The 25,334-nt window shown below is 42.8% G+C and overlaps 1 protein-coding gene across 6 annotated transcripts; it reads left to right on the top strand.

Annotated features, from left to right (window-relative positions):
* The first annotated feature begins 3,205 nt into the window (after positions 1-3,205).
* LOC101156151 (cytosolic phospholipase A2 gamma) lies at positions 3,206-21,420 on the top strand. Of its 6 annotated transcripts, none has more exons than XM_011473068.4 (15): positions 4,690-4,863; positions 5,593-5,643; positions 9,643-9,753; positions 10,730-10,872; positions 13,905-14,091; positions 14,165-14,270; positions 14,348-14,488; positions 16,611-16,676; positions 16,751-16,891; positions 16,963-17,109; positions 17,187-17,270; positions 18,625-18,779; positions 20,615-20,786; positions 20,858-21,028; positions 21,154-21,420. In XM_011473068.4, exons 2-15 carry the CDS (start codon positions 5,638-5,640, stop codon positions 21,198-21,200), a joined length of 1,677 nt encoding a protein of 558 aa, XP_011471370.1. In that variant the 5' UTR covers positions 4,690-4,863; positions 5,593-5,637; the 3' UTR covers positions 21,201-21,420. The 6 variants fall into 6 exon arrangements, with proteins under 6 accessions (XP_023813687.1, XP_078807153.1, XP_011471370.1 ...); XM_078951028.1 differs by having other exon boundaries at positions 4,699-4,863; positions 10,730-13,382; XM_020701675.3 differs by having other exon boundaries at positions 4,710-4,850.
* Positions 21,421-25,334: the final 3,914 nt, after the last annotated feature.

Raw genomic sequence — 25,334 nt, 5'->3', positions numbered from 1 at the left:
GCACACACACACCTTCTCAAACACACATACACGCACACACATGTTGCAAGGAAGGTGGGACCTGGGTCCATCTGTCCCCTGCCTCTTCCCTGGTGGGGGGTACGGGCCCCTTTGCAACGACGGCCGTGTCCCCGGGGTGCCGGCTTCCTGGGCCCAGCGGTGCTCTCTCCGCGCGGTGGGGGGGTTCACATTACATCTGAGCCGGGGGTGTCTGGTCCCTGGGGGGTGGGTTCTGGTCCTTGCTCCTGGGTGCTGGGCCCCGCCAAATTTCCAACTGTGGCCGAGCCTGGTCGGGCCATATTTACAACACCCCTTGTGGGCCCTCTTTTTTTCCCCGGGGTTCCCCCCTCCCTGGACCAACCGTGGGCCGGGCGAGTGGCTGCCTGGAGTGCGGGGCGGGTCTCCCTTGGGGGGTCCTGGCTCGTACCTGGGGTTGGGGCGGGGGGATGCCCGGAACTCCTGGGTGGTGGTGGGGTGCTCGTTTGGGGCTGTGGGCGTCCTTCTCCGGTGGGGCCCTGCGTTGGGTTCTCCCGGCGCGGCGGGGGGGCTGCTCTCCTGGTTGGGCTGGGGCGGCGCTCTCTTTCCCTCCGTGCCTCCCTGGCCTCTGGCTCTGGGGGCCTTGCGGCGGCCCTGCTGGCCCTGGCCTGGGTGGCGGGCTTGGTCGCCCGGGCGGCGGTTGTTCCCTGCCGGTTCCCGTGTGGCGTTGGGGGGATTCCGGCTGCCGCTGCTGCTGCGGTGGGGGTCTTGGGGTGGGGATGGCTGGGCACTCTCCCTCCTTCTTTTCACGTTCCACCATCCATTTTAGAAGAACATAAACACTCACCTGAGCACAGGTGTTAGCTCACCTTTGCACTAATAGTTTGCATGACTGAATGACTGAAATATTTCACACTAGTTGGTTTTAAGGCATAAGTATGCGTGTGAACACTATCTGTTTTGTGTACATGTCGACAGGTGGACATTTTTGCAGCTAGCAGGTGTGTTTATAACATTTGAGTGTGTGTGTGGACAGGCCCCGCCCCTTTTTGTACTACATTTGAACCTTACCATAATGATTAACAACCAGTAAACTTGTTGCTTTATGCTGCTTCATGGTCTTACCCCCCTTCCCCTCCTATTATCACCCCCTACCCCCCCTCTCTCTAACGTCCCTCTCTCTTCTTCCCCTCTTTCCTTTTCCGTCCGGTCCAACACCAAAGATTTTCAGACATGATTGAAATTAATAAAGTTTGGCCTCAATTACAAAAGGGGTTTATTCAAACATACCTTTGGTTTGTCTGAAGATTAATAACCCCTCTTGTTAAATTAAAATATGTCCAACACAAGAGGCCCTCAGCTCTCATCTGTCTGCCCAGCTGTTGGACAGGACAGGTTAGAAAAAAAAAAAAAAAAAAAAAAAACAGAACAATATTACGCAGAATGAGACTGCTACATTCACAGTTTGATTCAACAAGGACCACCTTACAACATGATACTCAGGTTGAATAATGGCATAAAATAGATAAGAAATCTTTTCAGGCATTTATTATTATTTTATTTATTTGTTTATCATTATTCTGTGTTTTTGTAACAGAATACATTTGAATGATGAAGGCTGAAGGGGTTCAGACTCGTCATGAGTAAAACAGATGGACGCCTCCACGACCACCCGGATTGACAACAGACCAGACTTTACGGGTCTGAGCTGCTAACGTCGGCTTCGGAGCCACCCAGGACCGTACCATTGTCAATCTCCTCAGACTGTCTGTTTAAGCCTCTGCTGCAATCGGCACAAAAGTATGAAGTAATATTTGTGCCACAACGAGAAAAAAAAGTTTTGAAAATATTTTTTTCTAAACTGCAGAAGAAATGTAGCCCACATTTTGAATAATTTAACTTTCTAAGTTATAGATAAAATGTTTTCTTCCAAAGTCCTGCCTGTTCATTCAAAATATCTTTAGCCTAAACTTACGCAGGTGTTTCTAAAGTGTTCTCTCAAACCTTTTAAACTTCAGAGTTAGAGCTTGGAGTTAGAAATGTGCCAGAAAACCAGCCAATCACTGAATAGAGGGTTCATGCCGATTGGTCCGGATTCCATCCAATTAAGCATCTTTATCTCACATTCAAGCTGCTTGGATTCAGTCTTTGTGTTTGATTCAGCACCAAAGGAGCCGCTCTGACCCGTTTCTGGCCAGAACCCAGAAGAAGCAGCAAAGCCAAATGATCAGGACAGATAAGACACCTCCTACAATAAGTAACCAAAGGAGTACAGATGAACCACGGAATCAAACCCTCGGGGGGAACGCCAAATCAAATGTAAAAGGCAGAAACCAAAACCAAAGGGGCAGAACAGGATTGGACAGAAGGAGTCCTGCCCCCATCAAAGAACCACTGTGGCTCACATGAACAAAAACCAAGAGCAATGACGTCCACCCGTGCATCCTCTGAAGCTGCTGAATCCTTTTCTTCTTCCATTAGTGGTCACAGGGCGGCTGGAGCCAGCAAGGCGGGGTCCACCTTGGACAGGTCACCAGTCTGTTGAGTATAAACTGAAAGATAGCGTGTCATGACCCCATGGGGTCAACCAAGTGGACCATGAAGTGCTTGTAATTCTAGTGGCTACAGATGAGGGCGTCATGGCGTCAGGACGGTTTTAAGGCAAGGCAAGGCAAGTTTATTTGTATAGCACAATTCGTACACAAAGTAATTCAAGGTGCTTCACAAAACAGAAAAATGCATTAAAATCACAATACATCATAGAAATAATCAACGTAAAATTTACTTTAAAAGAAAAGAAGAAAAAAAAAATAATAATTGAAAATTGATTTAAAAATAAAGGAAGGAAAGGAAAGAAAAGTGCAGATAGGACCTTTCAGTCATATACACGACTAAACAGAAATGTTTTAAGTCTAGATTTGAACATGAACACAGAAGAGGCCTGTCTTACGACTTCAGGGAGGCTGTTCCAGATTTTAGCTGCAGAATATTGAAACGCTGATTCCCCTTGTTTAGTTCTGACTCTGGGAATCAACAGGAGGCCGGCCCCTGAGGTCCTCAGAGTACGAGATGGTTCATATGGCACTAACATGTCAGAGATGTACTTTGGTGCTCGGCCATTTTAACCGTGAAGAACAGTTGTTTACAGATGCCTCTGGGGTTTAGGTCTTTCCTTCCTTTGACGAGTAATGGAAGGACCCGCCCACATCGCCGTCCACAGCAGATGTGTGTGTGACGCTGAAATGCAGGGCAGGAAACGGAGACGTGTGCTTTTGGCTGTTGGAAGGTCAGCGGCTCCACTCTAACATGCATGTCAGATCCGTGTGTTTTCAGGGAGCGCTTTGGCTCTGGGCTTTCGTTTCAGGAGTTCTCGCCGTGCAGGACTTGGTCGGACCGGAAAGCAGGTCTCAGGTGAAGCTCTAAAAGTGAACTCTAGACCTTAGAACTGTTAGAGCTGTTTTTGTTTTCCCTCTAATCTTCCCCTTCTGACTCCTCTGGAATCACATTTACTGTTTTAGAAGGAAAAAAAAGGACGATTTGGTTTTTATAAGTGACGTGTGGGAAGGCTGGTGGCTGGTGAGGCACTGTCACAAAGCCGTGAACCCAATGTATTTACCAACTACTGATAGGATTTTTAATAGCTCACATCAGCATCATTTTTCTAAATATAGCGGGTTTATATTTGGCAAAGGAAGAACATAAGATGTTTGGAACTGGTTGTTTTCAAGCAATCAAAGCAGGAATTTGCTCATCCATCATTTATTACTTCCTGTTTTGACTGAACGTCCAATTTAGAGACATTTTCAAGCTGAGAGATGAAATCTGCCATTTTAGTCAGAGCAAAACATAAAGTAACAGACTCCTTTTGAACTTATTATGAGCAACCACTGAAAATGAACAAACATGAGCTCCAGAGCGCCCTCCCTCTTCTTTGAGGCAGAACTACTGCCTGCCTCACATAAATTAAACAGGAATTGTGCAAAACTAACAGCTGTTTTGATCATAAGAAGCTGCTTTTAGGCTTTTTTTCCATTGCTGTGACTCGAAACCACTATTTCCCTTTATTGATTGCTTTCCCCCGTCTGGAAAAAAAGCACTCAATAAAGGCTATTTGTTCCTTCATCTTTCTTCCTACCAGAGTCATCCTCACACCACCATAACTCATCTCTCCATCCACCCCTTTGAAGTCACCGGTCCTTTCAGATTACAAAGTCTGCACCAGATGTAATCAACTTCTGCTCCTTCCTCCACTCTGCTCCTCTCTTTTCTGCTTTTTCTATTCTTTTAGCAAAATCCATCTGAGGGGCTGCATGACAGTTTCTCTCTCACCTTGTGACAGTTTGTGGATGACTTTCCTCTGAGGTGCCAGTCAGGTCTCTCTCCTGACATATAAGATACAAAAAAAAATCCACTGTCACAAAGGATGTTATGCACACCCTCTGGTCTTTACACACACAAAAGCCCAAAGTTCGTTTAAATTCTTTTATTGTCTCTGTTACTTTAGGGGGGGGGGGGGGTATTGCTGAAATTAAGTTAGGAAGCATGGCCACACAGTCTACTTCTTCTGAGGACCTTTTGTTTCTTGTTCAGTCCAGTACTCCTTCGAAATCCATTCCGGTTTCCTGGGACGTTGTTTCCTGAATCCAGTCCTTGGTGGAGGGGATCCAGTCCAGGTTTTCCAACCGTCTTTGTTGTACAGCAGCAGTTCCGTGTTTTACGTTAAAGAGTTGTGGGTTCTTGGTCCAGTTTGTTGTGTTGTGACTTTAATCCAGGTTTTGAGCAGATGTCTTGTGGATAGTGCAGGATGAGGCCTTGTGCAGTAAACTGTCTGGAAAAGTTCTGCAGCATCTGATCAGGTTTTCCTCTCAGAAGACGTCAGTCTTTCAGGTTGAAGTACTCATGATCTTTCAGCTTCCTCCTCTCTCTGACTCCTCACCTCCCAGATCCTCTGCGTTTGTCTTTTTATGTCCCCTCTTTCCACAACTGATGGCACTCTGATTCGAGGGCACGCCTCTCCTCTCTGACCTGCACAGGGGATTTTCACCCCTCACAGAGAAGCTCCTGGTTTCTGTGTGGAGTTTGCATGTTCTCCTCATGTATGTGTGTTTAAGCCCCGTCTACATTTTTATTTACAGTCAAGATTTTTTCTTGACTGCACTTATCTGTATTAGTGCAAGGGTTATGGCCTACGTCTGAAGTTGTTTTATTTACTAGAGTCGTGAACAGTTAGCTGATAGCATCAATAATGACAGACAGGTGTTCTGCCCAAAGAATGTCTGTTCTGCAGTCAAACCAGTCTAGTGTTCATTTTACTGTTTACTTTTTAACCCTTGTGCTATCCTAGGCACTTAAACATTGGGAGTTGGGTCATCTAGACCCACTAGACAGAGCTCTGAATCTTTTTTCTTCAATAATTTGTGATCTTCACTGGTGTCCATGGATTACATGAAATCTTTCCACCTTTATCCACCTTTGTCATGGTAGGGAGAACACCTCAATGGAAGGGGGGGGGGGGGGGGGTCATCTAAGATAGCACAAGGGATAAAAAGTGTTGAAGCTTTTATTTTGAAAGACATTGGTCAGGACATTGACAAACCTGTTCCTATCTGCTTTTAGCCCACAAATCCAGAACCACCCTCCAGAAGAACTTCCCAGAAAGCAATGGCTGTAAGCAAAAACCTGTTTTTTGAAACTAGGACAATTAGTAATGGTACTATTGTATGACTTGTCTGTGGTGAATTAATTTAGATGTTTGATTAGTTCTCCTTCAAACCTAGCTGTCATTGATTTAGTTTTCTATCAGAACTCTGTTGGAGCTACATTAGAGCATTTTTAAAAACCTTTATTTTGTACTTTCACTACAATTCCTGTAGTTGTCACAGGAGCACACATGTACGGTGGCCCAGAAGGGTCACAACACAACACACTAACTTTACACACAACACATTAACTTTACACACAACACATTAACTTTATACACAACACATTAACTTTATACACAACACACTAACTTTACACACAACACACTAACTTTACACACAACACATCAACTTAACACACAACACATTAACTTAACACACAACACATTAACTTAACACACAACACATTAACTCACAACACAACACAATAGCTCACAACACAACACATTAACTCACAACACATTAACTCACAACACAACACAATAGCTCACAACACAACACATTAACTCACAACACATTAACTCACAACACAACACATTAACTCACAACACATTAACTCACAACACAACACATTAACTCATGGCCCAGAAGGGTCACAACACAACACATTAACTTACCTCACAACACATTAACTCACAACGGAAGTAAAGCAGCAATTGAAGGGCTTTTATTCTGAAATTTCTACTGGGCTGAGCAGCTAACTACCTAACAGAAAGTAATGTCACAGTGAGCTGTGGAGGGAGCATGTTATTGCTACAAGAGAAGCTAGCAGCAGTGTTGCCAGAAACTTTGTCTTTACTACGGTTCTCCTTCCTCTAAACACACACAAGATGAACACACACTCCTCCCTCCGCTCTGACACCCCCCTCTGTCGCTGCACGCGCGCTCCTCTCCTCTCCTTTTTTCCGCTCCGTCCTGTGTGTGCGTGTGTGTTGGGGACTGCAGGTGCCTGTGTGAGAAGACGGAGCGGAAAAAAGGAGAGGAGAGGAGCGCGCGTGCAGCTCCCTCCACAGCTCACTGTGACATTACTTTCTGTTAGGTAGTTAGCTGCTCAGCCCAGTAGAAATTTCAGAATAAAAGCACTTCAATTGCTGCTTTACTTCCGTTGTGAGTTAATGTGTTGTGAGGTAAGTTAATGTGTTGTGTTGTGACCCTTCTGGGCCATGAGTTAATGTGTTGTGTTGTGAGTTATTGTGTTGTGTTGTGAGTTAATGTGTTGTGTTGTGAGTTATTGTGTTGTGTTGTGAGTTATTGTGTTGTGTTGTGAGTTAATGTGTTGTGTGTTAAGTTAATGTGTTGTGTGTAAAGTTAATCTGTTGTGTGTAAAGTTAGTGTGTTGTGTGTAAAGTTAATGTGTTGTGTGTAAAGTTAGTGTGTTGTGTATAAAGTTAATGTGTTGTGTTGTGACCCTTCTGGGCCAACGTACACATGCTCACTTCCTGGTTCTTAAGTTTGGCTGTTTAAAAAAAAAGGTTTGGCTGTTTATTTATGCTTTTGAAGCATAAATAGGGTTTTAGTACAGAAGAGGATAAGGGCCACAGAGAAAGAAAAGAAGGGCATAGAAAATTCTGACTTTAATCTGAGAAATCTGAGATTAAAGTTAGGAGTTTTGGCTATCACAGACCAGTTAGACACTCCCAATCAACAATTAATGGATTGAAGACTCTATTGAAGACACCTGTTCTAAGTAATCATCTGCATGAAGGACACATGTTCGCAGACTCAGACAGATTCCAAATTCTCCAACATGTCTAAGACCAAAGAACTCTCTCAGGACCTCTGAGACATGATTGTTGACCTGCAAAGATCTGGAATGGGCTACAGAAACATTAGTAGAATTGCTGGATGTTAAAGTATCAACCATTGGTGCAATTGTCATAAGATTTCAGAAGTATGACATGACCATCAATAGACCTCGGTCTGGTGCTCCACAGCGTGGGGTGGCGATGATCATGAGAACAGTGAGAAACTGGCCTACAGCCACACAGCAGGAGTTAGTGAATGACCTCAAGGCAGCTGGGACCACAGTCACCATGAAATCAATTGGCAACACTTAAAATCCTGCATTGCCCGATAGGTACCTCTGCTTAAGAAGGCACATGTGGAGGCTCGCCTAAAGTATGCCAGCGATCACCTCAAAGATGCAGAGTGATTGGGAGAAGGTTCTGTGGTCTGACCAGACCAAAATCGAACTATTTGGCCTAAACTCAACTCGTCATGTGTGGAGGAAGAAAAATGCTGCCTATGATCCCAGGAACCACCGTCAAACATGGAGGTGGAAACATGTTTTGGGTGTTTCTCTGCCAAGGGCACAGGGCTGCTACACCACATCAGTGGGAAGATGGATGGAGCCATGAACCGTGCAGTCCTGAGAGACAAGCTCCTCCCCTCTGCTAGGAAGGTGAAAACGGGCCGTGGCTGGCTCTTCCAACATGACAAAGACCCAAAGCATATACAGCAAAGGCAACACAGGAGTGGCTCCAGAGGAACCATGTTAAGGTCATGGAGTGGCCCGGCCAGTCTGCGGTCCTCCGGACAGCCCACCAACCTTAATGATTTAAAGAGGATCTGCAAAGAGGGGTGGGCCAAAATTCCCACTGATATGTGTGTTAACCTTGACTACGACAAAGGTTTGACGGCTGTGCTTGCAAACAAAGGAACAGCCAGCAACTATTAAGTGCTATTGGAAGTGAGGGATCAAATACTTATGTCCCTCAGTGAAATACAAATAAATTCACAGAAATTCTTTAAAGTAATTTTCTGGATTTTCGTTTTTATATTCTGTCTCTTGATGTTAGAATACATCTGCTGTTAAAAGTATAAAATGATCATGTCTTTATTAGTGGGCAAACCAACTAAATCAGCCAGTGATCAAATACTTTACTCTCACTGTATGTGTTGCTGTTTTCAGTGCAGCTGATTGTCAGCTGATTACTGACCTGCTGACCTCCACATAGTGAGAGAATCCAGCCTCAAAGAGCCTTTCTGTACAGATGGTTTGGAAGTAGTCAAAGCTAAAAATCACAGATTAAATGCTCTTTTATTTCAAGAAGAAACGCTCAGTCTTCTAAATTTCACGTGTGAAGGAAGACTGATGATAGATGCTTTGTGTTGACATTTCTTTGCTCTAATGTTTTAAAGAACTGCAGGTTTCTGCCAAAATGTAACAATTTTAGCTGTAGCCTCGTGTTTAACAGTGTGGGGAATATTACTTTAAAAAAGGTATCAGGTATAGTTACTACTTAATTCAAAAAGTACCCTAGGTGGTAACTGGAGGACTCTGTAGTTAAAGTAAGTGGTTACCTAAAAAAAAATCATTTCAATAACAAAAGGGACTGTTGGCCAAAATGAAAACAGATCAGTCAATCAGGCAGGCTAAAATAGACCTGTACTTAACCTTTAATACAAATATTTGTTCATGGCAGTAAACATTTAAAGAATAGAAAGAAAGTGAGTTTCACTCTGGAACAAGTTAAAAAATCCAATTTACAATCTCAGACTGCTGGTTTGGTAAAAATCTGTACTTATTTTCTTCAAAGGTAAACAGTATGAAATGCTCCTGCAGTAACTGTAGTTACTTAACACATCAAACTCTCACAACCTGAGAGTCTAATCTGAAACCAGAACTGGGGCCCAAATGTGCCCCAAGAAAAACCCAACTGGCTGCCATTGGTTAGCATGAAACGTGGCGCTGCCTTAACCTTCTCTATGGTCGTCTGAATTTCTCTTGAAGTACATGAATAGATTACAGGCTCCACTCCAGTGTTCTTCCTGACCACTGGTACCTTTAGGATGCAGTGACAGATGGCCAGGTGTACTGTGGGAAATTATTCACTTTAACTTAGTTGGTCTGAAATCCGTTTCCCATGACCAGGATGTCAGCTCTGTGTTCATCAAACATGTCCAGGGTACTTTGGCTCAGAAAAGGCTGATAAGCACTGATCTGTACAACTGTGCTTTTTCACAGAAATTGGTCCGGGGGGGGGCGTCTTTGTGTGCTGGGGAGCAGGACTATGTTCACAAGAGGAAACAACTGGTTCTGGAGGCTCTTCACAGGCTGGAAATCGACTGCTCAGAGGTAAGAAAGTGTTCTTTCACCCATTTCTTTTCTTTTTTTAAACTCAAGCCAATATTAGCGCCAGATGTTAGCACAAAAATGTTCATCGAATGGATTGAGGTGGGTCTTCAATGACCAAGAGGAAGCCTGACACGGGACAAACCAGAGTTTGCCCCCCCATGCAAGAGGAGAACATGTAAACTCCACACAGAAAGGTCCCAGCTGGGATTCAAACCCGAGCTTTCTCGCTGTGAGGGGACCACCACTGCACCACCATGCAGCCCAATATTATGCCTCACAAAGTGAAATAGGAAAACCATTGGCTCCACCCATCTACCGATGAAAAACCACGCCCCTAACGCCACAGATTTGAGGTCTTCATTGTGACGTACCCGAGTCTCTCAATCCCCTGAGAGCTCCAGTCACAGACCCCAGCTGGGACCCCCTTCACTCTTAACTCTCCCCCTGAGTCACATAAAGGGGCAGTTGGGTCCATTTCGTCTCTTCAGCCAAAGGTTTCTGTAGATTTCAGCCAAAAATCTTTCATTTCAAAGTTAGACACTCAGGCAGTAAATCTTTTCCTGTAGGAGCAGAATCCAAAAATCTGTGTTCTCTTCCTCTTAAACTTGTCTTTGTTGGCATTCAGGAGCACAGAAACATAAAATCTCTAGGGTTAGGCTTAGAAGTCAAGACCAGATTTTCCAGTTCTTTGCAGGGTCAAGTCATGAAGTCCTAAACTACTCTTCTTTCTGTCACTTCACCTAAAGAAAGGAGAAATGTGTAAACTCTGCATCCAGCGCTCCTCACCTGTTGGAAAGGACAGCCACTAACAATCTTTTTTAACTGGACTTGAATAGTGATACTTCTATCAAACCTGCATTTAGTTAGTAATGACAAAAAGCAACCAGTGTTTTGTTCTGGGCCTGCTGGATCTGCAAGCTGTTAAAGAGCAAGAAACCCGCTTCAGAGATTCTCATTTTCCGTCCTCTGTGTCCAGGATTCGGTTCCCCACATCGCCCTGCTGCCGTCTGGAGGGGGTCAGAGAGCAGCGGTGGCTCTGCTGGGTTCTCTTCATCAGATGGAGAAGGAGGCCCTGCTTGGCACTTTGCTCTACCTTGGAGGGGTATCTGGGTCAACGTGGTAAAATGACCTCAGCCACATCAGTGGTGTGAATTTTAAGAGAGGAATGTGACAACAAACACAAAAACCTCTAAGATCCAGACTGAAGTTCAAAAATGTGTTGACTATTACAGTTATTATATACATTTACCATTTATTAACTCCCATGAAAACTATTATCAGAAAGCTGTTATCATGTCAGTAGCTGCGTTTACACGGACAAAAGTAATCGGAATGAACGCCTGATGGGAAGAAAAATGCGTCATGTAAACACGCCGTTCAGAATACTCTGCCCCCATCAGACTCGTTTGGATCAAAATGTCTTTCCGATGGAGATAGGCGGGTTATGTCGATAGTTGATCCCATCGTTGTTCGTGGAAACGGTTCATTCTGGTCGTGTGTCACTTCTGCTCTGGTTTAACGTTTTGGCTCCAGAGAAGCTTTGGAGCTCAAACAGGACCAACCGGCTGCTCCGCGGGGACCTCTGCACCTCGCCCCGCGGGCTCCTCGCTTCTCCCCAGAGAGAGGGCGCTGAGGAGGATTGCTTTGTGCCCCCGACGATGTAAGGATCCAGCGCGGTCTGGGCCCGGCTGCAGGTGGACCGAGTGAACCGTGTCTCTGAGCAGAGCAGCCGGACGTATAGCTTTGTGTTTGAGGGGAGGGGAGGATGCTTTGTTACGTGTGGAAGACTTCGGACTGCCATCCGTCCCGCAGCTCTATGTGAACAAGCAGCCGGACTCAGGAGAACCGGGTCTCCCGGTAGAACCGGGCAGAGCTCGGTCCGTCGGCTCACACAGCGGCTAGTTTGGGGCGGTGTGTGAGCTTAAAGCAGAAATGTGGCTCAGTCCTTAGAAACCGTTCAAACAATCACCTGGATTTGTGTTTCCAGTCGTGTCCCGACTACATAAAGGCTGATGTTATTCCACATATTTACGTTCAGCCAAGATGCAGATTGCAGCGTTTCCCACATGGATTTATGTTCATCAAAGGCTAAATGTTGTTAGCACGTGTTAGCCTCTCTGAACCCTTCTTCCAGCTCCGTTCTTCCACAGAAAAAGCACGGATTAAAAATAAAATGATGAGCGAACAGCCGCTTCATAATATTCATCACATTAATAAAAGCACATTTAGAAGATCGTCTCGTATATTACAGAGCTGCTGCATGAATGTTTATGGCAGCTGAGTTTGTTTACATCAGGACTCATTTCCTCTTCCAGTATTTTCATCACTACTGCTCATGAAAGTGTGACCATGTGAACGTTTGTTCTAATCTGAAATGTTTTTCTGGCTCCATGGACACGGTTGGATTTTAATCTGACCGTTGATCCCATCGAGATATTTTGCGCATGGAACCACGACTAGTGAAAGCTACATTCAGATCCCCCCCATGGGCAAATTCTGCAAATTAGCTTCTGCTAAAAGATCAATGATGTTCGCACGGGACAGCTGTTTAGTAGTATGCTTTTATACCTGTCCTTCATCATCATCCTCATCATTTATTCATGTATAGAGCACCTTCCATCAGCCAATGAGACCCAAAATGCTGTACACACAGGGCATAAATATAAAAGAATAAAAACAATTCAAAACAGAGATTCAAACCAGCATTCTAACAGGGCTAGACTGACGCTAAAGCACCAAAATGGAGGAAAAATTCTTTTTTAAACTCTCCAAGAGTGTGACCTCTTCAATGGCCAGCAAGCGCACGGTCCCTCCCGAAACCATGAACACAAACTGGTCAGTGGAGAGTAAGGACTCTAGGGGAGGGGTATTGTAACCCTTGTGCTATCTTAGATGACCCCCCCCCCCTTACATTGACGTGTTCCCCCTACCATGACAAAGGTGGATAAAGGTGGAAAGATTTCATGTAATCCATGGACACCAGTGAAGATCACAAATCATTGAAGAAAAAAGGTTCAGTACACTGTCTAGTGGGTCTAGATGACCCAACTCCCAACGTTAAAGTGCCTAGGATAGCACAAGGGTTAAAAGCTAACCGGATAAAAAGGTGCTGTACCTGCCAGGGACTGAAAGGTAAGGACCAGAATTTTGATAAAAATTCAGTTCAAAGAGACCAAGATGGATGTTATGTGGTCAAACTTCTTTGCCCCACAAATAAATATGGCTGCTGCATTTTGGACTGGATTTTGAAGCCTTGACTAACTCAGCATATAAAGAGCTGCCATAATTTAGTCTGGACAACAAAAAGGCATGGGCAACAGTTTCAAGGTTGGTTTGTGATATAAAAGACTTGATCCTAGCCAGACGTTGCATGTGAAAAAAGCAGGACCTGGTCACAGCATTTATTTGGAGCTGCATCAACCAGGTTTGTGACCACAGACTGCTCAAAAGGGGCAAGAGAGAAGAGATCAAGACCATGATGGTCTACTAGTAGGAGTAAACACAATTACCTCAGTTTTGCTTTCATTTAGGCAAAGAAAGTTGGTGACAACTACGGCCTAACTTCACCTTTAGGGGTAACACTTGGATGAGTGAGGACCCATTCTAACACAGAAAAACCCGTCGTTTAGGTAAGACCCCATCCACTCTAGGACTTCCCCAGCCGGCCAATCAGGATCTTATGATCAACTGTGTCAAAAGCAGTCGATAGACCCAATAATAAAAGAATGACCAGTTCACCTGCATCAGTTGCCATCAGAACATCATTAAAAAAATGTAAAGTGAGGTCTTTGTGCTATGTCCAGACCTGAACCCTGACTGTAAAGGTTCCAGGATCTCATGTGCATTTAAGAAAGTGATCAACTGTTTATGATATGTTCTCACTGACTTCAGCACAAAAAGGTAGGTTTGATATTGGCCTATAGTTAGAAAACAAAGCAGGATCAAGCCCTAGTTTTTTCAGCACTGGTCTCACCACTGCCTGTTTAAAATTGAGTGGAACCTGAGTGGATGTAAGACTAGTGTTAAGAATAGTTACACCTGCTAGTCCTAAGACTGCTACAACTTTCTGACAAAAACAGGCCGGCAGAACATCACTAGAAGACCCAGCTGGCTTCTTCAATAAATAAATGTAATTTTGCCTTTTTGTACAGGTCAATGGCCTCCCTGTACAATGATCCTGAATGGAGCTGCAACATGGACAGAGCTTTGTCCAAACTGGGGGGTCCTGGGGTGGAGCTGGAGCAAGCAACTGCCTGGTTGATTGAAAGGGCAAAAGAAGAGGATTTCTCCCTGACAGATTTGTGGGGGGTGTTAACCTCTGCTGGGATAATGAAGCAGGTAACACAACTGACCACACACAGCAGAAGAAGCAAAAGTAAAAGAAACAAAGCAGTTTCTTGTATTTCTTCAGATGGATCTTCGCCGTCTTTCAGAAGAAGCTGACAGAAGTGCCTCCAACCCATACCCAGTCTATTGTGCAATAGAACAGAGCTGCCTCTCAGAAGGACCCATAGAAGGCATGCTGGTCATAACCTAAAGCTCTTTTAGGCAATTTACAGCATTTGAAGTACAAAATAGACTCTTTATCTCCTAGGTAAATGGTTTGAAGTGACCCCCCATGAAGCTGGATTTCCTGAGTTAGGTCTTTTTATCCACACCTCTCTTTTGGGAAGCAAATTTGAAAGTGGACAACTGCTGGAGAAGAAACTAGAGATGGACATGATAAAGCTTCAAGGTACTGATGTCTTATATCTTTGTTCAGTTTCTCTTTTCCTCTGTTTTTAGAATTTTTTATGTAGGTTATTTTTCTTTTTAAAAGCAGTTTGTCCATTTCTGTCTCTCTTGGAGTAAAGGCAAATATTCCCGTATCCATCTTTTCCAAAAAAGATCAGTGAGGTATAGTACTTGCCGCCATCCGTTTTCTGACTCACTGGTCAAGTAGATCAAATATTCCAGGGGGTAGAGCAGGTTCCCTCATGAGAAAAAGAAGTTGGTTTGGTGGAAGAGGTTCCAAGTCATTTGGATCATCAGACATCTTTGTGAGTGGACAATCATTTAGAATTGCCTCTATTTCACAGAGTACTGTGCACAGTCCATCATCACCCAGTTGCTGCTGAAGTGGAACTGAGCAAAGAACCTTACGAATCAGCCGGATTAACCCTTGAGCTACCTTAGATGACCCCACCCTTGCATTGAAATGGAGTTTGCATGTTCTCCTCATGTATGTGTGTTTAAGCCCCGTCTACATTTTTATTTACAGTCAAGATTTTTTCTTAACTGCACTTATCTGTATTAGTGCTGTAACCATACATTTTAACAATGATCCAATCTACAGTCTATCGTTCATTTTATCCCTTGTGCTATCTTAGATGACCCCCCCCCCCCCCCCTTCCATTGATGTGTTCTCCCTACCATGACAAAGGTGGATAAAGGTGAAAAGATTTCATGTAATCCATGGACACCAGTGAAGATCACAAATCATTGAAGAAAAAAGGTTCAGAGCACTGTCTAGTGGGTCTAGATGACCCAACTCCCAACGTTAAAGTGCCTAGGATAGCACAAGGGATACACGCTGCCATACGCCTCCAAGTGAGAAGCTGCTGGTGGGTCAAAACTCCACTGTAGTCCGGCTTGTGTCATAACTCTTGCATTTTACAAGGATTTCCAAAACGGTAGTGAAGAGGAACCGTGTCCACTGCATAACCATGTTCAGGAGTCATGTGTTGACAGCTACGCACAAGTTCTTCTGGTTGTCCCCTTGTAAACGGTTCCAAATAGTACAAGCAATCTGCCTTTCCTTTTTTTGCTTTCACTCCTTGCTTGAAAGCCTTGATCAACATTCTGTATTCCAGAGGATCCCCTTCAAATATGGAAATAGCTCGAGTGATGGAGATGTTGATAGCTGCTGTTGCACAAGTGCTGCTGTTGTTTCATTTTGCTTCTCCATTATGTTAATTATGCGTTCATTTAGTGAGTTATCAGTCTGTTCGTGTTGGCTATTGCTGGAATAATTGGTAGTTAGTAATGGTAATGTGTGTGATCACTCAAAACTAGAACTAATGAATGAGATTGATTTTATTGAACTGCTTGTTGTGCTTCGGTTGTGGACTGATGCTGTGTTGATGCTTGACAGCGGACTCCAATTGTTTGGTTTCCTTTGGTATTCCATCCATGGGCAGAGTTTGTTGTTGTCCCTTTGAAATATTTTGAAAGGCTAATTTCCATGTTTCTGCTTTGTATTCCTGATTTAAGAGTGTTTTAGTCTCCATTTGATGCTTTTGCTTCTCAAACTAAGAATTCATTCCATCTGCTTCATTTTCAATGTCATATTCTTCATCTGCAGCTTGCAACACCACAAGCTTAGCTCTGTAAGCTGCTAGTTCAGCTTCCAAGTCCAGTTCTTCCTTTTTCGTCTTTATGTGCTGTTCTTAATTCTCAGCAGTTGCAAACAAGTACAAAGGATTTGAACAAAAAGTGTTTTGTTACTCAAGACTATTGTTAGAATAGAATTAAGAGGATTTGCCTTAGATTGGAACTGTTTGGACTAAATGAGGTTGGTTTTTGCTTGGTTTGCTGTTTCAGGCATTCTTTGTATAACATCTTAGTAACAACTTCAATTATATTGTAGTAGGTTCTGCAATTCCAGAATTGACAAAGCCTCTTGGATAAGAGGTGAAACGTCTTCTAACTTTAAAACCAAGTCCAGATGACATCCCCTAAACCTACTACAATGGAACCAACCTGCATGAATGAGAGTCTTCATAGACAAACTTCAATTATAGTCATTTTAACTACATGTAACATTGTAACATGTAATGTTGCTGGATCTCAAACGCTTGATAAATCATGTGGTGCAGGGGTCTTTGGCAGTGCGCTGGCCCATGGAGAGATGGTCCAAGACTTCATTCCTCCATGGATGAAAGGTAACCAATCAGAAACTTCGATCACATGCAATCACTCTTGCACTCACATTGTGGGTTTTTTCTTGTTTTTTAAGTGCTCGATCATGCAGACCCTCACAGTCTAAAGTATATCCGGGTCTACCGCAGTCTCTGTGAGCTGATGGTTCTGATCCAAACCATCATTCAGGATCCGGTTGCTCTTTCCGAGGTGGAGAATCTTCAGGAAATACTCCGAGGTAACAAGACGCATTAAGACTTGTTTGAACTGAAACTGAGCTCGGAGTTCACAAAACTTTGTGTCCCTCAGAGATGGTGACGCGAAACGACTCTGAGTCGCTGGAGCTGAAGGGTCCAGAGGAGAGGGGAATTCTGTTTGAGCAGTGGAGCCTGCAGCTGGTGACAACGGTCCAGACCTGGAGCCAGAATCTGGAGGATGGAGCTTTTAAGAAACAAGGTTGGTGTAGTGATGCTTTTAGAGCTGGAAGATGTGCAGCACTGATCCAGACTTCCTTTTACCGTCTTTTCCTCCAGTGTCTTTCCTCACCAAGGACATCCTTCCACTCCTCCTAAAATGGGAGTGGGGAACAACCAACAGCTTTCTCTACAAATATCAAGGTATGGAACTGCTCAGGGTTTCTAATGTAAACTTCACCAGCTTAGAATTTGATGTTAGAGGACACGCCTCTCCGTAGATTACAGACTGTGGCAATGAAAACAGATTTATTGGTTAGTTTCAAGCAGTAAAAACAAAACACATATGTGTGCATAGATATACAAAACCTAACTAAGACACTTAGCCCTAAATTAATTGGACAATAAAGACAATCAAAGAAGACTGAGAAATGCACACAAACTGTATATCCCCATACAGATGTAAATATTCCATTAAAAGAGTCTTTAATCATGAATAGACACACATTAGCTCACACACAGGTACAGTTCAGTACTTGTACACACAGAGACTCTGTTAAATAACATGATTGCCAAGTAGAGTTTGATTAATTCCTTGGAAGGATGGGAAAAGCAGATGTATTTAATCCCACCTAATATGTTTTATTTAACTTTTCTTGCTATAATCTAGCCTTTGTGTTTTATTAAAACGTTATCAGCCCTATATCAAGATTATTTATTACATCTATAAGTATTACTATCATCACAGACGGAGTGCTTAAATGCTGTGACATTAGCAGTTTGTGTTATTTGAGGGGAAATCAGTTATCAGGGTCAAACTCTTCACATTGTAAATGAAAGAGTTGAGGTCACGTTGTTCACGGTTCAGACGTCCTGGTCACCGCTGACATCTGAAGTCTGTGGAGTTTAGCTTCTTTTTGATGACTTATTGTGTTTTACTTGGACTACTGTGACCAAAAGCTGGTCTAACTCTTCCACTCCAGCTGTGGTGATACCTTGACTTTGATGAATATTTGCAGTTCCTTTCACAAGAGTTGAATTTCTTTCTGTTTTTTTTCATCGGTCTGGATTTCCTGACAGTTTCTGCATTCAGATGGTCATTCATAAACACGTCTGTTTCTTCTCCTGCTTCAGTAAAGCTAGTTTGTGTTTTCGATTCTCAAACCTTCTGATGATTGCTGGTTTATCAGACTCCCTCCTCATGGAGAGGGACTCCCACAGGATCCCACAGGGACTCAGGATCCAGAAATGTCAGTGCAGCACTGGATAAAGGATGTCAGGGTCTGTTGGAGTCCAGAAACTCCCAGACCTTTTGTGCTCATTGATTACAGACAGATGGGTCACAGGTGAGGATGGTTACCTTTAGCTGTCAATCAAACCCTGTTGGATCAGCTTGAGTTCATGTTTTCAGAATCTTTTGAAGAGGTCATCTGGGAATTTTCTGCTGTTGTTAGGATTTAAAAAGGGGAAACAGTTCTTTTAAACTTCATTTAAGTGTTTTAAATATACAACCCTCAACCTTTGTGAGATTATCAAACAGATTAACTGTTGTTGGCAGATTCCCCAATCCCAGCATGTCTCAAGTCTCAACAACAGCTTCATCTAGTGGACGCTGGTCTGCTGATCAATGTTGCTTATCCTTCATTCCTGGGTACCAAGAGAGACATGGACCTCATCATCACTTTGGAGTACAGTGCTGGGAACATGTTTGAGGTAACAAACCCCACACACATGTTGAAGTGTCACTAAGAAAGATTCCCAACCTTGTTAGGTTAAGCAGCATAGCGGCTCCCCCATGGTTGAGTGAACGGGTAGCTAGAACATTTGTAAAAGCATTTTGATATCAGAAGATGGAAAAAGCGTCATACATGTGCAGACATTACACGACCTTTTGAGTCCAAACTTCACTCTTCTGTTTGATCCGAACACAAAACGGTGTCTTTTCCTGAGCATCGACAACCGAGGACGCTGACTATAAATGTTACTATTCACAATCACATCGTCAGAGCATAAGGCATTTTTATAATGAATATCAGTATGAATTCTCCTATAAACACCAAGGTAACTGCCACAGACAGACTTTAACATGGACACATCACCACTGCGGATGCACACACATGCATGCACACACACCCAGGCTCATCCCGATTTAACTTTTTATAAATGAAGTCCATAAAGTCTCAGTGACTGCAGCGTTACAGTCCTCCTGATCTGGTCTCTCAGTCTCAATGAAGAGGTGTTGGTCGGACGTCGGTCATTCATTATTTATTACTTAGTGTTTTTATTGAAAGTCCAACTTTGAGATATTATTAATTATATTACATCCATCATTTTTGCAGTCATTCAGAGAAAAACATACAATATCAAACTCCTATTGAAGTTAATAAGCAATAATTGAAGAATAAATGTGAGCTCATGAGCGCCCTCTGTGTGGAGGCAGAGTTACTGCATGCCTTGCCTCATAACTTACCTCATTTTATAGGGAACAAGGTAAAATGTAATTAGTGAATCTACAACATAAGAAAAATGTAAAGAAAACATGACATTATTAGCATACGGTGAGTAAGCTAAAGGCTCAACCCAGTTTGTATGGGATTGCACAATCTCCATTGTGGCAGAGCTTGGTGCTGCCTCACCCAGCAGCCTGTGCTGACCATCAACAGGAAATACACAAAATACAGCCATGATGAAGATGACAATAATGAAAATGGTTAGATTCATACATATAAATGTCATTAATAGAACAGATTCACAAAGTTTTAAACTTAAGTGGGGAATAAGTATTTGTCAGTCATCTCTTCTACAAGCTTCAAATATTGAGGGGTCTGAAATGTTCATCATATGGACACTTCAACTGTGAGAGACAGAATAAAAAAAAAGATCCCAGGAAATCACATTTTATGTTTTTTTAAGAACTGAATGTGAACAAGACCAAAGAGCTGTCTAAGGACACCAGGACCAAGACTGTAGACCTGAACCAGACTGCAATGGGCCAATCTACAATAAGCAGCAGTTCTATGAGAAGAGATTAACTGTTGGAGCAAATATTAGAAAATGGAAGAAGATCACTGACAATCTGCCTGCACCTGGAGCTCCATGAATGATCTCACCTGGTGGAACAAATGATCTGGAGAGCAGTGAGGAAACAGTCCAGAAACACATGGAGGAACTGGTCTCTGACCTGGAGAGAGCTGGACCCACAGTAACAAAGGTTACCATAGTAACCCACAACATCGTCATGGATTCAAATCCAGCAGTTCTCCAAAGGTCCCTTCACCTTCAGCTTAGAGACCAAGTTTGGGTCAGAAAGGTCTGGATTGATCAAAAATCCCAGGTATCTGCCAAAGCAAAAGTGGAGTGAGGACAGTTTGTCTTGCTGGAGTTTCCTCATGTAGGTCAAAGGTTTCTGCGAATATCAAACCCGTTAGAATCATCTAAAGTTTTTCTGGTTCAAAATAAGATGTGGGACATTTTCCAGTGATCATTAAAAAACCCAAACCAAACCAAAGCAGCAGAGCTGCAGCTCTAACACGTGACTCTGTTTACAGACTCTCACTTTAGCAAAGGAATACGCTGCTGCTGTGAAGAAGCCGTTCCCAGAGATCCATGCAGACATCCTGGAGGACAGAGTCTGGCCTAAAGACTGTTATGTGTTTGAGGGGCAGGGAGACGCGCCGTCCATTGTCTACATGCCGCTCTTCAACCAGCAGAACTGCAGAGGTCTGTTCTGTGCCGTAGAACCAAACCCTCATCAGCAACGGGGCAGAACTTTGACTTCTTCTTGTTCACAGATGCTGAGGAGTTCAAAGCAAAGATGGAGGAATTCAGCACCTTCCAGCGACCCTTCAACCAGCAGAAGATTAACTTCCTGCTGGAAACGGCAAAATCCAACATCCAGAGAAACCGAGACGTCCTGCTGAGGGAGATGAAGAAGGCTGCTTTGTCCCGGCAGAGGAAGAAGGGTTGGAGATGAAGGATGTTTGGGCCTCAGTGTCTGTGTGGATGAAACTCAGCTGATGTTTGGTGGGACATGAGAGAAAGCTCTAGACATTCAGCTAACTAACTCTATCTTCTTTCTCTCCCTTAGGACTTCTGGAGGTCCAGCTCTCTGATCTTTCTCTGAATCCATCATGAAACATTGTTGACTTCAGCTGAAGATGGAAGAATGCGGCTGAGCTGGGAGCAAATAAAGCATTTTGATGTGTTGATTTGTGTTGTAATATAAATACTGAAGGAGCTCCAAAAGCACTTAGATACTTTTCACATTCAGACGTCTGTAATCTGGATTTATACCTTCATGTAACCAGTTTTAAAAGGTTGCAAGAAAGAAAATAAAGGGGAAAAAGCAGCATAAGGCAATGCACATTTTTTATATATAAGAATATTTTTTTTGTAGCCCTTGTGCTATCCTAGGCACTTTAAGGTTGGGAGTGGGGTCATCTAGACCCACTAGACAGTGCTCTGAACCTTTTCTCTTCAATGATTTGTGATCTTCACTGGTGTCCATGGATTACATGAAATCTTTCCACCTTTATCCACCTTTGTCATGGTAGGGAGAACACCTCAATGGAAGGGGGGGGGGGTCATCTAAGATAGCACAAGGGTTAAATAAAACGCCCCCCTCACCCTCCACGTGTGGTTTCTCCTCCAAGCTGGGGTCCTCTACCAGAGGCCTGGGAGCTTGAGGGTCCTGCAGTATCTTAGCTGTTCCTGTTCTTTTCTGGACTGAGAGGTCTGAGGTCTTTCTAGGTATCTGTTGTAGCCACTCCTCCAGCTTGGGGGTTACTGCCCCGAGTGCTCCAATTACCACAGCCACCACTGTCACCTTCACTTTCCAGGCTTTCTCCAGTTCTTCTCTGAGTCCCTGGTATTTCTCCAGTTTCTCATTTTCCTTCTTCCTGATGTTCCCATCGCTTGGTACTGCCACATCCACCACAACGGCTTTCCTCTGTTCTTTATCCACCACTACAATGTCTGGTTGGTTCTCCATCACCATCCTATCAGTCTGGATCTGGATCTGGATCTGGATCTTTGCTCTCTCATTCTCTACCACCTTCTGACCTTGGGGTTTCCAGTCCATATTCAGCACACAAAGCTCCTCTGTGGTGTGGTCCACTCTCAATCTAGCTAAAACTGAGTCGTCAATGTTTGCATCTTCTGCAGCAGTTATCAAGCTGAGCATTTCAAAAATGTCATCCAAACAATAGCGTCTGCAGACAGATCGTCTCCATTTGATCAGCTGATGCCAGCACAGCCGTGCAGCTGTCCCCTAAATATGTCATCATTCTAACAGAGGGGGTGTCTAGGAATATGAGTCGAGGGATCAGCCAATGTGCGTTTAGATCCCTCCCACTTTCACTGATTGAAAAAGATCATCATAAACTAAATCAGTCATTCTGAAACAAAGCTGCTTTGGTAAATATTGATTTTGAAATCCTAATTAATAATATTCAACTTGATTCAAATTTAATATTTTAAAATATGGTATCAAAAGAATAGTAACAATAATAATAATGTAACAATCTGTCACTTAGGCGGGGTAGCGTAAGCCGACAGCTCATGAAGAGGCTTCAATGGAGAGCTGTCCGTCCCCCATGGACCGCACGTCCCCGGACAGGCTCAGGCAGGAATAAACACTAAGAGAGACAGAGTCACCTTTGGGGCGTCAAGCCCATTTATTCCATCACATCCAAACAGCCAAACAGCATGGAGCCTCACTCAAGTTTACAACCCTCTGACTCAAGGTTTCACCCTAAAGCTCCCCACTTCCCATGAGCCTTTGGCGCTGAAGGCAGGGCCAACCCCCAGGTCGCTACAATAATAATAATACATTTTATTTATAAGGCGCCTTTCTGGGCACTCAAGGGGCCTGTTGCACGAAAGCAGAATTAAGACATCCGGGATAAATGACTGAGCTGAGCTCAATGAATCCAAAACATGTGCGTCCAGGCTTAATCGGTGCACAAAGACCGAGCCAGGATGAGCAGACACGGATTCATCAAGCCAGGTGTAACCAATCCTGGATGGGTGCGCGCTCACGGCTCACTCAAACAGACCCCGCCACAGATCACAGATGAACTGATTTACCATGGCAACTAGAGCCGCGTACTTTTCCCCGTCTGAAGCACAAATCCTCATGGAGGCATACGAGGAGGTAAAAGATAAAATTAAGAAGAAAGGCAACACCGCCACAGTGATAAAGCACACTCAAGATTTTTTTTAATTAAATTACCAGCCAATTAATTTTATGAATATGTAAGTTGTCATTTCAACCAGAAAATGTTATGTTTGTAAATCTTACGTGAATGAATCATGTCGATCGTACGTAAAAATAATCCATTTAAAAGTTACTAATTTCAATCATGTTGATCCAACATGATACCGTTGAATTGGATACGTTAGTAATCGCAAGGAATTGTGGGATTCCATTTTCTTTGTCTATCTGGGCAGATTGGGGTCTAAGTGTGAGTTTTTGTCCATGGGTTTTATTGTCTACTCTGTTTTAACTAGTGATTTAAACTGATATGTTTTATTTCTTTTCTGAACCATGAGTTAGAGTGTGGGAGAGGATGATCACCAAACCCCTTGTGCGGAAAAATGTTGATGTAACTTAAAACAGAATTCGCGTTATTTGAGCTCCTGTCTTGTGATGTGGGACATTACTGTGTATTTAATGTCTTTGATGTGAAAATTAAAAGACCCATTGGTTGAAACTTTGGGAAACTTTATCAATGTCAGATGTATAAATAAAATTAATGCAAAAATTAAGTTATATCAACATAAATTGCGTTAGGTAGTCATACAAATTTAAGTTGAATAAACTTAATTTAATGAAGTGTGACCAATTGAAGTGATTCAATTTAGTTGGATCAACTTTTACCCTTTGAGAGTGAGCAACAATATTAATTTAAAGTTGGGTCCAACTGCAGTATTTAGATTGAATCAACTTAAATTTATTAGTTTGAACCTAAGTACATTAAGTAGGACCAATATGATTCATCTTTGTTCAAGTAACGCTGTCTAATCATGTGGAAATCATTTCCATAATTTTTTTATGTTCATTCAAAGTGAACGTTTTTTGAGTGTAGTTTACCTGCTTTGTTTTGTCCTTATTCAATAAAGGAACATAATGTTACACATTGTGTTTTCATATTTTAATGGAATGTGTATTTGTTTATATGACAGAGTACCAGGGCCCCACTGAGGAAAAAGGATAAAGTCATAAATTTATGAGGCTGGTTCTTTCTGCAGAAAAGCAACATATTCTTTTTACAGTTTTGATTGTTATGACAATGTAATACTTCATATTCTGGCACATCAGCATGTCTTCGTTTATGAAACCATACTGAAGGACAATTTCACGAAATGCCCCACATCTGTCATTTTAACTACTGTCCTCCTTTAAAACAACTGGTTACAATATTATGACTTGTCTTTTTTCCCTCTGTGGCCCTAATATTCTATCATGTTACATATAGCCTTATAGTCTATGGGAAACTGTAAATTATCTAATGATAGCAACATCATCTAAAACTCATTATTTATCCAAAATGATTGAAATTAATGATCACAAACGTTTAAATAATGACAGCGGGTCTAGTTATATGTGATAACAATGTATAGTGAGCAATGAAATAACTATTGGTTTCCATTTGTGGCGACTGCTGACTGACATTAGGGATGAGATTAACTAGATCCTGGAATTTAGCCTGGTCTGGAGCAGGCTAACTCCACAGAATAAATCTCCATGGTAACTTATCCCATAACATATCCTCCTGCCCCCTATCCAGCTTTAGTGCAACCGGATTGAGGATCAATTGAGCCAGGATCACCAAGATATCCTGGCTTAATCCCTTATCGTACTTTTGTGCAACAGGCCCAAGGTCGCTGCACAACATGTATACAGTATAAGAAAAACAATAAACAGGTAAAACAACAATTGAAATACATGCACAATTAAATAAAGTGTATATAAAAACATGAAATATAAATAATAAAGGCTAATTTAAAATCTATGTGTAGTTTTTTTTCACAATTCATGATCTTTTTATATATTTATGAGAGATTTATTGGTTGGTTGTGTGATTGCACAAGGTCCGATTTATTTCTTTATAAAGAACAATTTGGGGTTCCAGAGTCAGTGGAACAGCGAATATGTTATGTGTATGTATGAATATGTTATATATTATTTTTGCCTTTCAAAATAAGAGTGGCCAAGAGAAAAGTTCAGCGTTATTTTGGGTAATTTACGTACGAATAGGAGCTCCT

This window comes from Oryzias latipes, chromosome 8 (genome assembly GCF_053564925.1).
Source record: "Oryzias latipes strain Hd-rR chromosome 8, Olatipes_Hd-rR_3.1".
NCBI lineage: Eukaryota > Metazoa > Chordata > Actinopteri > Beloniformes > Adrianichthyidae > Oryzias > Oryzias latipes.
Note: the sequence above shows the minus strand (reverse complement) of the source record. Positions and strands in the feature narration are given on the sequence as shown.

Excerpts from the sequence above, each read along its gene's own strand:
- LOC101156151 (XM_023957919.2), top strand. The coding sequence starts at position 3,283 with ATGCATGTCAGATCCGTGTGTTTTCAGGGAGCGCTTTGGCTCTGGGCT. Across the intron at positions 14,489-16,610 it reads GGACATGATAAAGCTTCAAG|GGGTCTTTGGCAGTGCGCTG; the intron begins GTACTGATGTCT and ends CATGTGGTGCAG. Across the intron at positions 16,892-16,962 it reads TCTTCAGGAAATACTCCGAG|AGATGGTGACGCGAAACGAC; the intron begins GTAACAAGACGC and ends TGTGTCCCTCAG.